The 15,000-nt window shown below is 42.8% G+C and overlaps 2 protein-coding genes across 3 annotated transcripts in view; both read left to right on the top strand.

The window, feature by feature from the left end:
- Positions 1–2,798: 2,798 nt before the first annotated feature.
- LOC126995182 (glutamate receptor-like) overlaps positions 2,799–15,000 on the top strand; it is a 25,727-nt gene continuing 13,525 nt past the window's right edge. Inside the window, exons 1-2 of one of the 2 annotated variants that reach the window (XM_050854485.1) lie at positions 2,799–2,924; positions 3,239–4,851. In XM_050854485.1, coding sequence (XP_050710442.1) covers positions 4,638–4,851 — 214 coding nt within the window. In that variant the 5' untranslated portion in view covers positions 2,799–2,924; positions 3,239–4,637. Of the gene's footprint in view, positions 2,925–3,183; positions 4,852–15,000 lie in introns of those variants that run through there. The other variant, XM_050854486.1, reaches the window with a different exon arrangement.
- LOC126995186 (coiled-coil domain-containing protein 1-like) lies at positions 13,071–14,584 on the top strand. The gene is made up of 2 exons (XM_050854489.1): positions 13,071–13,722; positions 13,762–14,584. Exons 1-2 carry the CDS (start codon positions 13,135–13,137, stop codon positions 13,798–13,800), a joined length of 627 nt encoding a protein of 208 aa, XP_050710446.1. The 5' UTR covers positions 13,071–13,134; the 3' UTR covers positions 13,801–14,584.

Below are 15,000 nucleotides of genomic sequence, written 5' to 3'. Positions count from 1 at the left end.
AAAGGCGAAGGCTGCGAGGAGACCTGATCGAAGTCTATAAATAGATGAAAGGCTTCAATTAAGGGGATGTCAATAAGCTTTTGGTGGTAAAAGAGCCAGGTAGGGCACGTAGCAAGGGTTTTAAGTTAGACAAATTCAGATTCAACAAAGACATAAGCAAAAAGTGGTTCACCAATAGAGTGGTGGACGAATGGCACAGGTCTGGGAGCCATGTTGTGGGTGCCAATACCATAGATACATTCAAGAAGAGGTTGGATAAAATCATGGATGGTGAGGTAAGGCGGGGTTGAGAGTACAGGAGCTGCCTTGTATAGGTCAACCGGCCTCTTGCAGACTCCTTACGTTCTTATGTTCTTACCTACCTACCTCACAACCCTCCCTTCCTTTACACCAAAACAAACCATAACCAACAACACGAAGACCAGTGCTGAGCGGACTCCTTTGCTATCTCATGTGTTTTTACCCTTGAGCTACTTCGCCCGCTATAAAAAAAAATCCGAGCCACAAATAAGATAGCGGAACAAAAGACTTGGCACTCGCACAGGTAATAGAGCCAGGCAGACAGGTGTGATCAGGGGGCACGTGGGCATCAATTAGACCGCATCACCTGTAACACGCTTAAAGGATTCTAGTCTTTGTGGTTTTATTATATTATTCTTGCTTTTAAAGTGTGGAATGGAGCCAAGAGTGGAAATAGAGAGAGAGAGAGAGAGAGAGAGAGAGAGAGAGAGTATACTAGTTTTTCTTTCCGTTTTTCTCTCTTTTCTTCCCTCTGTCGCTTCCTTCCTTCCTCCTCCTCCTCCTCCTCCTCCTCCTCCTCCTTCCTCCTCCTCCTCCTTCTTCTTTATTCATTTCCGTTCTCCAGTCACCCTTCTCTCTCTCTCTCAATACCAAACTAACTATGTATGTCTCCTTCTCTTCCTCTCCTCCTCCTCCTCCTCTTCCTCTATTCGTTCTGCCTCCCATTCGTATTTCTGTCTCTCTACCTCTTCTTTCCCATCTTCTAATTCTTCTTCTTCTTCCTCCTCCTCCTCCTCTTCCTCTATTCGTTCTTCCTCCCATTCTTATTCCTCTGTCTCTCTACCTCTTCTTTCCCATCTTCTAATTCTTCTTCCTCCTCCTCCTCCTCCTCCTCCTCCTCCTCGATTTGTTATTTTCTTCTATTTCTTGTTCTTTATTTCTTCCTCCTCCTCCTCCTCCTCCTCCTCCTCCTCCTCCTCTTCTTCTTCTTCTTCCCTATTCTCTATTTGTTGCTTCTTTCTTCCTCCTCCTCCTCCTCCTCCTTCTTCTTCTCTATTAACATTCCTCCTCTTCTCCATCATATTATATTGTCTTTCTCTTCCTCCTCTTCCTCCTCCTTTATTTCTTGTTCTACTTCCTCTTCCTCCTACTTACGAACTAATTTCCTCCTCCTCCTCCTCCTCCTCCTCCTCCTCCTCCTCCTCCTCCTTCTTCTATGGCCTTCCACTTATCTGTTCCGTTATCATCTTACACACGTTTCTAGTCTCTCCTCCTCCTCCTCCACCTCCTCTTCCTCCTCCTCCTTAACACGCACACCAGTCACATCAGCAAAGCGTTCCAAACCCTTTTTGTCGTCCCCGTCAGGCTCCTCAAATATGCAAATTGTACACGTGTGGGGCGGGAACGAAGGAACGAAGGAAGGAAGGAAGGATGGAAGGAAGGACAGGAAAATGATGTAGTGGAGTCTTTTTTTTTTTTTTACAAGTGGTGAGTTTTTTTTAACGTACCATCACCACCTTCAACACCACCTACAACACCACCCAACACCACCAAACAACACCTACACCACCACCAAACAACACCAGCACAACACCACACCACCACCACCTTCAACACCACCACCCAACACCACCAAACAACACCTACACCACCACCAAACAACACACCACCACCACCACCTTCAACACCACCACCCAACACCACCAAACAACACCTACACCACCACCAAACAACACCAGCACAACACCACACCACCACCACCTTCAACACCACCAGACAACACCACTAACACCTCAGAACACCAGTACAACACCACAGACCACTCCCACGATAAAGCTCATCACCACCACCTTCATCACCACCACCCTCATCACCACTTAAGGACGCATGGGGGGAGGGGGAGGGGCTGAAGGGGGGGTGCTTACTATACAAGGGTCACGTATAAACAGAGACAGACAGAGAGAGAAAGAGAAATAGAGAGAAAATATGTAAGAAAAACGGAGGAAGAGAAAGAGAAATAGAGAAAATATGTAAGAAAAAAGGAGAAAGAAAAAGATAAAAAAGAGAGGAGACAAGAAATATGAGACTAAAAAACACACACACACACACACACACACACACACACACACACACACAAAAAAAAAAAAAAAAAAAAAAAAAAAACAACTTAACGCACTAGACATTCCAAAAGCGGAGAGAGAACTGAAACCTGATCTACGAGGTGAGAGGGGAATCGAACCTGGTGCAGAGTAAACACGGGTATACTATGCTAGCCACTCAGCCACCACCAAAGTATCCATAAACTGAAGTGCATGGTGGCAGTTTACATTTGTGGGTTTGTTATGATGTACTATGCTCTCAGGTGGTTTATACAAGGTTTACATAGACAGACAGACAGACAGACACGTTCCGAGCGCGTACGATAACCAAATCTCACAGGTACGATAACATAGGCTGCCAGAGTTTTCCAGGAGGAGTGAGCGAGGAGGAGTGTGTGTGTGCGTGTGTGCGTGTGAGTGAAGGTGGGTCAGTCGGTCTGTGGGCGTGGTGGTGTGTACGTGTTTGTGCGTGTGCGTGTGTGTGTGTGTGTGTGTGTGTGCGTGCGTGTGTGTGTGTTACCACCACCACCACCGCTACACACACATACCTTTACTTTACCTGGTTATTAATTAATGTTGGGGCAGGTACTTAATTAACAGAGTATATTTAAGTACAGATGGAATATGGTAAGAGAGAGAGAGATTGTGTAGTCATTCAATTTGTTTATCGCTTTCTAGTCCGATTGATCTTCTTTTGTTTGTAAATGTACGCCGTTTAAAAATAAGTGTCTTCTAATCTTCTATATGATGAAAATTAATCGATTATTCTTGTATTACTATTTGAAAATGTCATATTCTCTCTCTCTCTCTCTCTCTCTCTCTCTCTCTCTCTCTCTCCAGCAGGGCGATTAATCAAGGCAGGGAGCTGAACAACGCTATTTTCACCCTCTCTTCGACAGTTACTTACGAAGGGAGAGGATGAGAGGGTAGTGAAGACGCGAGAAGGAAGGAAGGGAGAGAAAGCAGACTAAGAAATGAAATGACAGTAACAGGAACATTCGACTGAGGTGTTACTGTGAATCTTAAAGAGGGTGCGGAATTAGTTACAGCGAAAGAGGACGAAGAAAAGAAGAACAAGTGGATGACATAACAGAAAGAAAGAAGGATGTAAGATTAAACAAAAGATAAGAGAAGTTAGAAAGAAAGAGAGGGAAGAAAGCAAGGGAGCAAGGCAGTAAAGATATATTAAGGAGTGAGAAAGATTGAAGATAAGGCAAGATAGAAGATAACCAAGAGAAAGGGGAGTAGAAACAGGAATATGAATAACGAAACAAGGAAAATAAAGATGAGAGACAAAACAGAAAACTACGAAAATGAACAGGAATGGAAAATAGAAGAATAAAAAGCAAAATGGATGTGATAAAGACGTAAGTTGAATGAAAAAAAGTGCACGTTAGAGGTAATAAGAGAAAATATGGAGAAACTTAAAGGGAAACTGATTTAAAACCAAAGAAATGAACAGATAATTGAAAAGGAAATCTGGAGACGTAAATAAGAAAGAAGGAAGAAAATTAATAGACGGAAGATAAATTAAAAAAAAAGTGCACGTTAGAGGTAATAAGAGAAAATATAGAGAAATTTAAAATGAAACCGAATTAAAATCAAAGAAAAGAACAGATATAATCGGAAACGAAATCTGGAGACAATGTAGAAGACTCTGAAACCATAAATAAACAAACGGAAAAAAATAGACATATGCAGAGGTATTGATAGAAAATATGGAGAAATTTAAAATGAAACCGAATTAAAACCAAAGAAAAGAACAGATATAATTAAAAACGAAATCTGGAGACAATGTAGAAGACTCTGAAAATACAAATGAACAGACGGGGAAAATAAATATATGCAGAGAGGAGGCGAAGTTTTAAATTAGAAAGGAAAAATAAAGAAAAGTTAATGTTGAAAAAGTTTGAATACAGAGAATAAAGAAAACGATATATATAGAAAAAAATCTCAGTGAATAAAAACAAGAAAAGTAGATGTTAAAAAGTTGAATACAGAGAAAGAAAAAAGAAAAACGATATATATAGAAAAAAATCTCAGTGAATAAAAACAATAAAGAAACGTTAATGTTGAAAGTTGAATATAGAGAAAGAAAAAAGAAAACGATATAGAAAACAAAATCTCAGTGAATAAAAACAAGAATAGTAAATGTTAAAAGTTGAATACAGAGAAAGAAAAAAAAACGATATATACAGAAAAAAATCTCAGTAAATAAAAACAATAGATAAACAATAAAACAGAAAAAAGAGAAATAAACAAAGAAAACATTACCAAAACTATAAAAAAAAAAAAACAATGACAGCAAAAATTAACGTAGTTCACCAAAAAATCATCACCACAACCCTTCAACTTCTCTGCCTCATCACCACCACCACCACCACCACCATCACCACCACCAACACCACCAACACCACCACTAACACCTGCACCTGTCTCTCCCACCTGGTCTATGACGTCATCGTGGCTAATAACTGGTCACCCGTCACCTTCATTTTCGACCAGGATGAAGGTGAGTCAGGATGGGTGAAGCTGAGTGGATGAGGAAGGGAGTGGATAAAGAGATGAGAAGGTGGATGAGACGGGTGGATGAAGAGGATGAGTAAGAGAAATGGATGAGATAGATGGATGATGAGGGTGGATGAGAGGAATAAATTAAGATGGGAAGGAAGGAGGGAAGGAAAGAAGGAAGGAAGGAAGGAAGAAAGAAAAAGGGATCAAGGAAGGAATAAGGGAAGGAAGGATGGAAGGAAGGAAGAAAGGGATAAGGGAAGGAAGGAAGGAAGGAGGCAAGGAAGGAAGAAAGGAAGGAAGGAAGGAAGGAATAAGGGAAGGAAGGATGAAAGGAAGGAAGGAAGAAAGAAAGGGATTAAGGAAGAAATAAGGGAAGGAAAGAAGGAAGGAAGGAAGGAAGGAAGAAAGAAAGGAAATAAATAGGGACGGTAAAAAAGGAAAGAAAGAAGAGATTAAAAAGGAAAAAAAATATGATAAAGAAAGGAAGGACGCAAGACAGCAATGATAAACGGAGGGAAGAAACGAAAGATCAAAAAACAACAACAAAAAAAATGGTATTGTAAGCTTTAACAAAAACCAAACAAAAAATTAAACATCAACTCCGCCACGATTTATCTTTCCTAACAGACTAAGAAAAGATAGCAAGCAAGAAACAGGATGAGCTAAACTTTAAATTAATCCCCCCTTCGATCTGTCTCCTCTCCACCCCCCGTTTTCTTTACCATTGTGCCCCTCTGACCTCACTTTGTATACGTAACTAAGGCCTTATGTCACTTAATCATGGGTGACTTAGCTATCCTCTGAATCTAAATCTGACCTAAAGTTTATAATAACTCCCCCTTCGATGTGTGGCTCCTCTCTATCCCCCGTTTTCTTTCCCATTGTGCTCCTCTGACCTCACTTTGTATACGTAACTAATGTGTCACTTTATCATGGGTGACTTAGCTATCCTCTGAATCTAAATCTGACCTAAAGTTTATAATAATTCCCCCTTCGATCTGTGGCTCCTCTCCACCCCCCGTTTTCTTTCCCATTGTGCTCCCCTGACCTCACTTTGTATACGTAACTAATGCCTTGTGTCACTTAGTTATGGGTGACTTAGGTATTCCCAAAGGCAGAAAAGGAGACGAATCGGGTTTGAATCTTGTGTTTTTTTCACGTTTTAGGATTCAATACCTTCTCTTTTTCTTCTCTTTTGTTTTGTTTTTCTTCAAATTTGTCTTCCCTCTTTCCTCCTTCCTTCCTGTCTTTCTTCTATTTCCTTCCTTGCTTCCTTCCTTCGTTAAACTACTACCAAGGTCATAAAACTACCCCCGTATGAGCATGAAGGAAAGAAGGAAGGAGGGATGGTACGGAGGAATTAATTAATAAAGAAAGAAATAGGGAAGGACATGCAAGAAGACAGAAAGGAAGAAAGGAATAAGGAGGAAGGTCATAATGCTGATGGTGGTGTTGGTGGTGACGGTAATGGTGGTGATAATGGCGGTGGAGGTGGCGCATTAATCACCATCCGTGTCATTAATGGTGATCGCGTGGCCAATAAAGGGAGACTAATGTGGCGGACTCAATCACTGTCACCAACTTGTCTTAGGGAGGCGAGAACTGCGGAGGGGGAAAGGGAGGAAGGACGGGGCTATGGTTAAGCTGGGAGGCGAAGAGGAGGAGCGAGGGAGGAGGTTACTACAGGTCTTGACTCAGAAAATTCACGTATGCTTCCTTACTAATGAGACTTCCTATACAACAAAGTGAGGTCCCTATCATGTGTTTGAAGATAACCTAAACTTAACCGAACCTAACCTAACAAAACCCAAAACATTTACTATAGGTCTCGGCTCAGAAAATTCATATATGCTTCCTTACTAATGAGACTTCCTATACAGCAAAGTGAGGTCCCTATCATGTGTTTGAAGATACCCTAAACTTAACCGAACCTAACCTAACAAAACCCCCAAGGTGATAAATATGCTTCCTTACTAATGAGACTTCCTATACAACAAAGTGAGGTCAGTCTTTGTTGATTTATACCTAGGGTGCTGGCTATCATGTGTTTGAATATACCCTAAACTTAACCTAACCTAACTAAACCCAAAACAGTTACTACAGGTCTTGACTCAGAAAATTCATGTATGCTTCCTTACTATTGAGACTTCCTATACAAAAAAGTGAGGTCATTCTTCGTTGATTTAGACCATAGGGTGCTGGCTATTATGTGTTTGAAGATACCCTAAACTTAACCAAACAAAACCCACAACAGTTATTATAGGTCTTGACTCAGAAAATTCAAATACGCTTCCTTACTAATGAGACTTCCTATACAACAAAGTGAGGTCATTCTTCGTTGATATATGCCATACGGTGCTGGCTATCATGTGTTTGAAGATACCCTAAACCTAACCTAACAAAACCCAAAACAGTTACAATAGGTCTTGACTCAGAGAATTCAAATACGCTTCCTTACTAATGAGACTTCCTATACAACAAAGTGAGGTCATTCTTCGTTGATATATGCCATACGGTGCTGGCTATCATGTGTTTGAAGATACCCTACACTCTCTACCTATATTCTCTCCTTCCTTTAAACCTTAACCAACATTACCTTCACTCTTTCTCTGTTCCTTTCCCAGAGCCCCATCGTCGTATAATTATTCCAGGTACATATCTACACCTGTCTCCATTATTTACAAAGCCACCTGTGCTGCGCGTTCCTACCTGTCATTACGGCTACGTTTAGGTCTATTCTCATACATTCCTCACTTTAGTATTACAGGGTTCCGGATATTCGTGACCTGCCTTATCATCAGCACACCTCTCCTCCCGAAACTGACCTCTCTTGCGGCCACCTCTTTTGATTATTTTTTGTAGGAGCAGCGAGTAGCGGGCTTTTTATTATTATTATCGTTTCCTTTTTTTTGTGCCCTTGAGCTGTCTCCTTTGTTGTAAAAAAATAAAAAAATAAAAATAAAAACTGGCCTCTTAATCTTCAAATTTGTCTTCCCTCTTTCTTCCTTCCTTTCTGTCTCTCTTCTTTTATTTCCTTCCTTGCTTCCTTCCTTTGTTGAACTACCACCAAGGTCATAAAAAAGAAGAATAAGAGGAAAGGAGGAAGGAGGTAGCTGGGATCAAAAGAAGATATAACATGAAGTGAAGGTAGAAGGAAAGGTGCTGGAGGGAGGAGGAAGGAGGTGCTGGAGGAGGGAGGAGGAAGGAGGTAGGGGAGGTGCTGGAGGAGGGAGGAGGAAGGAGGTAGGGGAGGTGCTGGAGGAGGGAGGAGGAAGGAGGTATAGGAGGTGCTGGAGGAGGGAGGAGGAAGGAGGTAGGGGAGGTGCTGGTGGAGGGAGGAGGAAGGAGGTATAGGAGGTGCTGGAGGGAGGAGGAAGGGGGTAACTGAAGGAAACTTATGTGGGTCTGAGTGTGAAGGAAAGAAGGTGTTGGAGGGAGGAGGAAGGAGGTAGGGGAGGTGCTGGAGGAGGGAGGAGGAAGGAGGTATAGGAGGTGCTGGAGGAGGGAGGAGGAAGGAGGTAGGGGAGGTGCTGGAGGGAGGAGGAAGGGGGTAACTGAAGGAAACTTATGTGGCTCTGAGTGTGAAGGAAAGAAGGAAGGAGGGAAGGCAAAGAGGAATGAATTAATACACCAGTGCTTCGTTTTCTACCTGTCATTACTGTCACGCGGAGACCTACACTGGTATTACAAGACACTTTCCCTTCTCACATCAGTATTTCTAAAGGTCAAAGTGGGGGTCAGTCGGGTTCTAATGAGTGTTTTTTTGGCTCAGGGTACAGAAGAAGGGTCACACTACCACCAGGGTCATAAAACTACTCCTGGAAATGTCCACAACTCCTACGAAAGCCTTGTCAAATAGATGTTCTTGGGCGGCGAAATCTCTTATAATAAGACCCCTAATATCCGAGTCACCCTTCCTTTGTCTTCCCTAATATCCGAGTCACCCTTCCTTTGTCTTCCCTAATATCCGAGTCACCCTTCCTTTGTCTTCCCTAATATCCGAGTCACCCTTCCTTTGTCTTCCCTAATATCCGAGTCACCCTTCCTTTGTCTTCCCTAATATCCGAGTCACCCTTCCTTTGTCTTCCCTAAAATGGCAGCCTTCCCTTATCTTCGACACAAGTCACCCTTCTCACGGGACTGACTGTTTACGTATTTAGCATCGTTAGTGCCAGATAACGCCCCCTATGCGCATCAAACCCTACGACGAGAGGCTTTCCTTCCTTTATCACTATATATTACCTTTATGTTCTCTCTCTCTCTCTCTCTCTCTCTCTCTCTCTCTCTCTTTAATAAGTCGGGCAACACTGCAGGGAGAGGAGGACACACTTCTGCTGCCTTCCTTGCTGTCCGGCTCTCAGCTCACTTTCGCTTCCCTTCGTTGTCTCTCACTTCCGCACTTATTTATATTCAGCTGTACTTCAATTTTCATCATCACGATGCGCCTCGACGTTGTTCTGGCGGTGCTGTGGTGGGCCCTCGTCACCAGTCTGCTCCTAGAGAGCATCGGGTTCGGCCCCACAACCCCGCCCGCCGAGGAGCTGCCCGCCGCCGCGCCTGGGGAAGGAGGACCACCGGCGGCACAGCTCGGGGCCCAAAAGGCGTGGGTGACTGCGAGTCTGCTGGCCGAGCAGGAGCGGACACAGCAGGCCATGCAGGACCTGGCCAGACAAAACGCCCTCCTGTCCGTCCTCCTCCTGCAGGCCACAGATGAAGCCAGCGTCCTACACAGGGCGCTGCTGGCTCAACAAGCGGCTTGGAGGCACCAAGAACAGCAAAGGTCAGCCCTGGAGGAAGAAAACAGCGGGCTCCTCGATGACCTGTACTTACTGCGACGCGAAAATAACGTCCTGCTAAACGACCTGTATAAGGCTGGGAAGATCATTCACAGGATGCGAAAAGTCGTGTTCTCATTCCGGGAAGAAAACAACGGCCTGCTCCGTGACCTGACTAACGCTAGGAAAGAAACTGACAGGCTGCAAGAAGTCGTCTCCTTATCCTGGGAAGAAAATAATGGTTTGGTCAAAGAGCTGATCACTTGCCGGGCTGAGAATAACGACCTTGTGAAAGCGCAAGCCATCTCAAACGATGAAAAATCCGAAATTGTCAAAGCGCTGGGCATTACCAAGGCTGAAAACAACGACCTTGTGAAAGCGCTGGACATTACCAAGGCTGAAAACAACGACCTTGTGAAAGCGCTGGACATTACCATGGCAGAAAACAACGACCTTGTGAAAGCGCTGGACATTACCATGGCAGAAAACAACGACCTTGTGAAAGCGCTGGACATTACCATGGCTGAAAACAACGACCTTGTGAAAACGCTGGACATTACCAAGGCAGAAAACAACGACCTTGTGAAAGCGCTGGACATTACCATGGCTGAAAACAACGGCCTTGTGAAAGCGCTTGACATTTCCAAGGCTGAAAACAACTACCTTGTGAAAGCGCTGGACATTACCAAGGCTGAAAACAACGACCTTGTGAAAGCGCTGGACATTACCAAGGCTGAAAACAACGACCTTGTGAAAGCGCTTGACATTACCAAGGCTGAAAACAAAGACCTTGTGAAAACGCTGGACATTACCAAGGCTGAAAACAAAGACCTTGTGAAAACGCTGGACATTACCAAGGCTGAAAACAAAGACCTTGTGAAAGCGCTTGACATTACCAAGGCTGAAAACAAAGACCTTGTGAAAACGCTTGACATTACCAAGGCTGAAAACAAAGACCTTGTGAAAGCGCTTGACATTACCAAGGCTGAAAACAAAGACCTTGTGAAAGCGCTTGACATTACCAAGGCTGAAAACAAAGACCTTGTGAAAGCGCTTGACATTACCAAGGCTGAAAACAAAGACCTTGTGAAAACGCTTGACATTACCAAGGCTGAAAAATCAGACCTTGTGAAAGCGCTTGACATTACCAAGGCTGAAAACAAAGACCTTGTGAAAACGCTTGACATTACCAAGGCAGAAAAATCAGACCTTGTGAAAGCGCTTGACATTACCAAGGCTGAAAACAACGACCTAGTCAAACCGTTGGACATGTCCGAGGAAGAAAATGACGACATTGTAAAAGCGCTAGACATGTCCAAGGAAGAAAATGACGACATTGTAAAAGCGCTGGACATGTTCAAGGAAGAATATGACGACATTGAAAAAGCGCTGGCCATGTCCAAGGAAGAATATGACAACATTGTAAAAGCGCTGGCCATGGCCAAGGCAGAAAATGACGACATTATAAAAGCGCTGGACATGTACAATGAAGAAAATGACGACATTGTAACAGCGCTGGACATGTCCAAAGAAGAAAATGACGACTTTGTAAAAGCGCTGGACATGTCCAAAGAAGAAAATGACGACATTGTAAAAGCGCTGGACATGTCCAAAGAAGAAAATGACGACATTGTAAAAGCGCTGGACATGTCCAAAGAAGAAAATGACGACATTGTAAAAGCGCTGGACATGTCCAAAGAAGAAAATGACGACATTGTAAAAGCGCTGGACATGTCCAAGGAAGAAAATGACGACATTGTAAGAGCGCTGGACATGTCCAACGAAGAAAATGACGACATTGTAAAAGCGCTGGACATGTCCAATGAAGAAAATGACGACTTTGTAAAAGCGCTGGACATGTCCAAAGAAGAAAATGATGACTTTGTAAAAGCGCTGGACATGTCGAAGGAAGAAAATCACGACATTGTAAAAGCGCTGGACATGTCCAAAGAAGAAAATGACGACTTTGTAAAAGTGCTGGACATGTTCAAAGAAGAAAATGAAGACTTTGTAAAAGCGCTGGACATGTACTATGAAGAATATGACGACATTGTAAAAGCGCTAGACATCTTCTTGGAAGAAAATGACGACACTGTCAAAGCGCTAGACATGTCCAAGGAAGAAAATGACGACATTGTAAAAGCGCTGGACATGTCGAAGGAAGAAAATCACGACACTGTAAAGCGCTGGACATGTCGAAGGAAGAAAATGATGACTTTGTAAAAGCGCTGGACATGTCCAAAGAAGAAAATGATGACTTTGTAAAAGCGCTGGACATGTCGAAGGAAGAAAATCACGACATTGTAAAAGCGCTGGACATGTCCAAAGAAGAAAATGACGACTTTGTAAAAGTGCTGGACATGTTCAAAGAAGAAAATGAAGACTTTGTAAAAGCGCTGGACATGTCCAAGGAAGAATATGACGACATTGTAAAAGCGCTAGACATCTTCTTGGAAGAAAATGACGACACTGTCAAAGCGCTGAACATGTCAAGGAAGAAAATGACGACATTGTAAAAGCGCTGGACATGTCGAAGGAAGAAAATCACGACACTGTAAAAGCGCTGGACATGTCCAAAGAAGAAAATGATGACTTTGTAAAAGCGCTGGACATGTCCAAAGAAGAAAATGATGACTTTGTAAAAGCGCTGGACATGTCGAAGGAAGAAAATCACGACATTGTAAAAGCGCTGGACATGTCCAAAGAAGAAAATGACGACTTTGTAAAAGTGCTGGACATGTTCAAAGAAGAAAATGAAGACTTTGTAAAAGCGCTGGACATGTCCAAGGAAGAATATGACGACATTGTAAAAGCGCTAGACATCTTCTTGGAAGAAAATGACGACACTGTCAAAGCGCTAGACATGTCCAAGGAAGAAAATGACGACATTGTAAAAGCGCTGGACATGTCGAAGGAAGAAAATCACGACACTGTAAAAGCGCTGGACATGTCCAAAGAAGAAAATGATGACTTTGTAAAAGCGCTGGACATGTCCAAAGAAGAAAATGATGACTTTGTAAAAGCGCTGGACATGTCGAAGGAAGAAAATCACGACATTGTAAAAGCGCTGGACATGTCCAAAGAAGAAAATGACGACTTTGTAAAAGAGCTTGTCTTGTCCTAAGAAGACAATGCCGCAATTGTAAAATCGCTTGACATGTCCAAGGAAGAATATGACGACATTGTAAAAGCGCTAGACATGTCCAAGGAAGAAAATGACGACATTGTAAAGCGCTGGACATGTCGAAGGAAGAAAATCACGACATTGTAAAAGCGCTGGACATGTCGAAGGAAGAAAATCACGACATTGTAAAAGCGCTGGACATGTCGAAGGAAGAAAATCACGACATTGTAAAAGCGCTGGACATGTCGAAGGAAGAAAACGACTACATTGTAAAAGCGCTGGACATGTCAAAGAAGAAAATGATGACTTTGTAAAGCGCTGGACATGTCGAAGGAAGAAAATCACGACATTGTAAAAGCGCTGGACATGTCCAAAGAAGAAAATGATGACTGTAAAAGCGCTGGACATGTCGAAGGAAGAAAATGACGACATTGTAAAAGCGCTGGACATGTCGAAGGAAGAAAATCACGACATTGTAAAAGCGCTGGACATGTCGAAGGAAGAAAATGACGACATTGTAAAAGCGCTGGACATGTCCAAAGAAGAAAATGACGACATTGTAAAAGCGCTGGACATGTCGAAAGAAGAAAATGACGACATTGTAAAAGCGCTGGACATGTCCAAAGAAGAAAATCACGACATTGTAAAAGCGCTGGACATGTCCAAAGAAGAAAATGACGACATTGTAAAAGCGCTGGACATGTCGAAGGAAGAAAATGACGACATTGTAAAAGCGCTGGACATGTCGAAGGAAGAAAATGACGACATTGTAAAAGCGCTGGACATGTCGAAGGAAGAAAATCACGACATTGTAAAAGCGCTGGACATGTCCAAAGAAGAAAATGATGACTTTGTAAAAGCGCTGGACATGTCGAAGGAAGAAAATGACGACATTGTAAAAGCGCTGGACATGTCGAAGGAAGAAAATGACATTGTAAAAGCGCTGGACATGTCGAAGGAAGAAAATGACATTGTAAAAGCGCTGGACATGTCGAAGGAAGAAAATGACGGAATCCATGACACTGACGAGGACACTCTACAACAATGACCACGATATGCTCCACTGACCTCGATCCTGTTGAGGAAGCCACCCCTCCCCCTCCCCATCCTTCCCCTCGACGTAACTCCCCTATCGTCGGCCTCCCCACCCCCCGGCTTCCTCAACCCTGGCAGGTTCTCTCGGTCACCGGCGGTTCTTCGGGGCAAAGCTCTGGTACAATTTCTCTTCGAGCATCTTGCACCAAACCGCGCTGTATTTCTCACGTTTCTTTGAGCCTTTCTATCTATCAGTAAATTTATCCTAAAGGGCGCTGAAGTCATCCTCAAACTTTACTTAGCACTAGTTAAGACATCTCGATTATGCAGTTCAGTTCTGGTCCCCCTACTATAAATGGATATCAAGATGTCAGAATCTGTATAGAGGAGGATGACAAAGATGATGCAGGGGGTGAGAAACTTGCCTTATGAAGACAGGCTGAAGCATTTAAATCTACACTCTCTAAAAGGCGAAGGGTGCGAGGAGACTTGATCGAAGTCTATAAATGGATGAAGGGCTTCAATAAAGGGGATGTCAATAAGATTTTGATAGTAAGAGAGAAAGGTAGGACGCGTAGCAATGGTTTTAAGTTAGACAAAAAAAATCAGATTCAACAAAGACATAGGCAAGAATTGGTTTACTAACAGAGTGGTGGACGAATGGAACAGGCTTGGCAGTCATGTTGTGGGTGCCAATTTCATAGATACATTCAAGAAGAGGTTGGATAAAGCCATGGATGGTGAGGTAAGGCGGGGTTGAGTGTACAGGAGCTGCCTTGTATAGACCAACCAGCCTCTTGCAGACTCCTTACGTTCTTATGTTCTTATTAATTACAGCAGGGAAAGTAACAATGACAACTACCAAAAAGGAAACAACAGTGAAAATAAAAATATTCATAATAATAATAGTAGGAATAATAATAACAATAACAAGAGTAAGAAGAAGAAGAAGAAGAAGAAGAAGAAGAAGAAAAAGAAAAAAAAAAGAAGAAGAAGAAGAAGAAGAAGAAAAAGAAGAAGAAGAAGAAGAAGAAAAAGAAGAAGAAAAAAGAACACCACCACCACCAACAACAACAATAACAGCAAACATAAATTCCCAGCCACTCACACACACACACACACACACAATTCTCTAAGCACTTCAAACACCACAAAAGAAGAACACACACACACACACACACACACACACACACACAACGCTATCGTTAAAAGG

Source organism: Eriocheir sinensis, chromosome 7 (genome assembly GCF_024679095.1).
Source record: "Eriocheir sinensis breed Jianghai 21 chromosome 7, ASM2467909v1, whole genome shotgun sequence".
Lineage (NCBI taxonomy): Eukaryota > Metazoa > Arthropoda > Malacostraca > Decapoda > Varunidae > Eriocheir > Eriocheir sinensis.
The sequence above is the reverse complement of the archived record's forward strand: the minus strand, read 5'-3'. Positions and strand labels throughout refer to the sequence as shown.